At 43.6% G+C, this 1,895-nt stretch overlaps 1 protein-coding gene across 5 annotated transcripts in view; it reads right to left on the reverse strand.

The window, feature by feature from the left end:
- Positions 1 to 1,548: 1,548 nt before the first annotated feature.
- The window catches only part of tbl1xr1b (tbl1x receptor 1b), an 18,587-nt gene continuing 18,240 nt past the window's right edge, over positions 1,549 to 1,895 (reverse strand). For all 5 annotated transcript variants that reach the window (XM_035670958.1, XM_035670957.1, XM_035670959.1 and 2 more), the window contains one exon: positions 1,549 to 1,575. In XM_035670958.1, the coding sequence (XP_035526851.1) occupies positions 1,549 to 1,575 (27 nt within the window). The remainder of the gene's footprint in view (positions 1,576 to 1,895) is intronic.

Here is a 1,895-nt window from a genome sequence, read left to right on the forward strand (position 1 = left end):
GTGTGTGTGTGTGTGTTAATGCTGGACTGCCAGACAACAGCAAACCAAAGCAGGGACTGTAGTGTGTACTTAGGTCAGCGCTGGACATGAGAGCCACACATGTAACAGAGTGAGTCAGGACGTGAACCTGATCAACGTGACAGACTGATGTGTGACCTCTTGCTCCGTTCATCAGCCGTTTCAGCTTTGATGCGAGCTAATGTTGAGCCACGTTTAAAAAGGTGCGATTCAAAGACCCTGTGCCTGCAGAGGATGCGACACTCCAGATGATGTCCCGATGTTTAAGGACCAAGCATGGGGAAACTATTTGAACGGCTCTGTCTGATTATCATCCAGCGTTGGTTAGCAAAAAGCCATTAGTGGAGGAAACAAACACAATTATGGTTATTAATTATTGACATCAGATGGATGCGAGCAGTTGTGGGCCTGTTTTCCCGTATCTCTCTCTCTCTCTCTCCCCACAGATCCCAGAAGCTGCACTGATGCCAAAAAGCAAGCAATCCCTGCGTCGCGTTACCTCACTACTAAACACTAAAGCACAGCCGTCTATTCAAGAGACACAGATCCAGGACGAGATCAGTGACGGAAACCTGAAGCTGACTGCACATCAGCGTTGATGTCTTACTGCCGAGCACATGGTTAGAACAGGAGATGGACAAGGTGTTTTAACAGCTACAAAGATTATCTTTCAGCCTAGAGGTTTTGAATTCTTTAGAGTTCTATATTAACCTGATGAATTGTGAACACCTGAAAACCATTTCTGAGGATAAAAGTTGCAAAAACAAATGACAGTTCACCCTTTGATTAACTGCTTTATATTTTTTTGTTAAGAAAATGGCAAAAATGGAACAAACCTACTGGATAAAAATAGAGTCGACAAAATTATAAACCATTTCATCTTCTAAGCTATACAGCTGCATGTTTTGAATCTTAAAGAGTGCCAAGAAGTAGATGAATGGATCTCCCAATGAACAGCTTTGAACACCCATTGTAAAAGACAAACAACTCTCAACCCCTCCCCCCTCTTCTCTCCCACCCCACATGTAATATAAAACCCACAGAGATCAGTAAAATCCAAATTCAAAACAACAATGTCCACAGGACACCAAATGCTGACATATGCAATATGCACACACCAACAGAGAACAAAAAAAAAAAAAAAACTTTTGAATTCTGGTACGAAGGATAAAAAGAGGAAAGCAAGAAGGATCCTGGTGTTTTGGTTTGTATGTGTTATGTCTTGTTGTATTGTGCTCCAACAAGTTTGTACTGCGTGATAACAGAGTAATGTTTCTTCCTGCAGGTCTGTGAGAGCAACACAAGTGTCCATACAGACCTGTTGTATGTCTGACGCATGTGCATAAGAACTGTATGTGGCAAAGGTGTGGTCCTTGTGTGAACATATCGGGCGGGAGGCGCTCCATCTGGCTGTAATGGCGGGCCATGGCATCTGATGGGACTACAGCAGTGTGGTGGACAGGCAGGGACAGTCAGTCATTTTGGCTATGTACACATTCGTAGTCGGTCCATGGCTCCCCCAGACGAGTGTCATTTCCTCAGGTCTAATACACAAACCTGGAAAAACAAGAGAGACGAGACTGTTAGACAGAACTAGACTTTCTCATCAAAGTACATTTGCATCCTCTTATCAGCGTTTATAGAGACTGTAAATGAAACTATTTTGAGCGAATATTGGCTGATTTAGGTATTCAAAGTATTTGTGCCAAAGTAATAACTAATGCTATTGTGTATGACTGCGGATGTGTGACCACACCATTGACAGTGTATATATAATGGACAGAGCTTCTGGGTGTGTAAAGGCCTCCGCACACCAACCCGACCGTCGGCAGAAAAGCAGTTGGACTGATCAGTCGGCTCCCTTCTCCTCGAGTCGG

The sequence above is a fragment of the Morone saxatilis genome, unplaced genomic scaffold (assembly GCF_004916995.1).
Source record: "Morone saxatilis isolate NCDOM2014 unplaced genomic scaffold, NCSU_SB_2.0 Contig23, whole genome shotgun sequence".
NCBI lineage: Eukaryota > Metazoa > Chordata > Actinopteri > Moronidae > Morone > Morone saxatilis.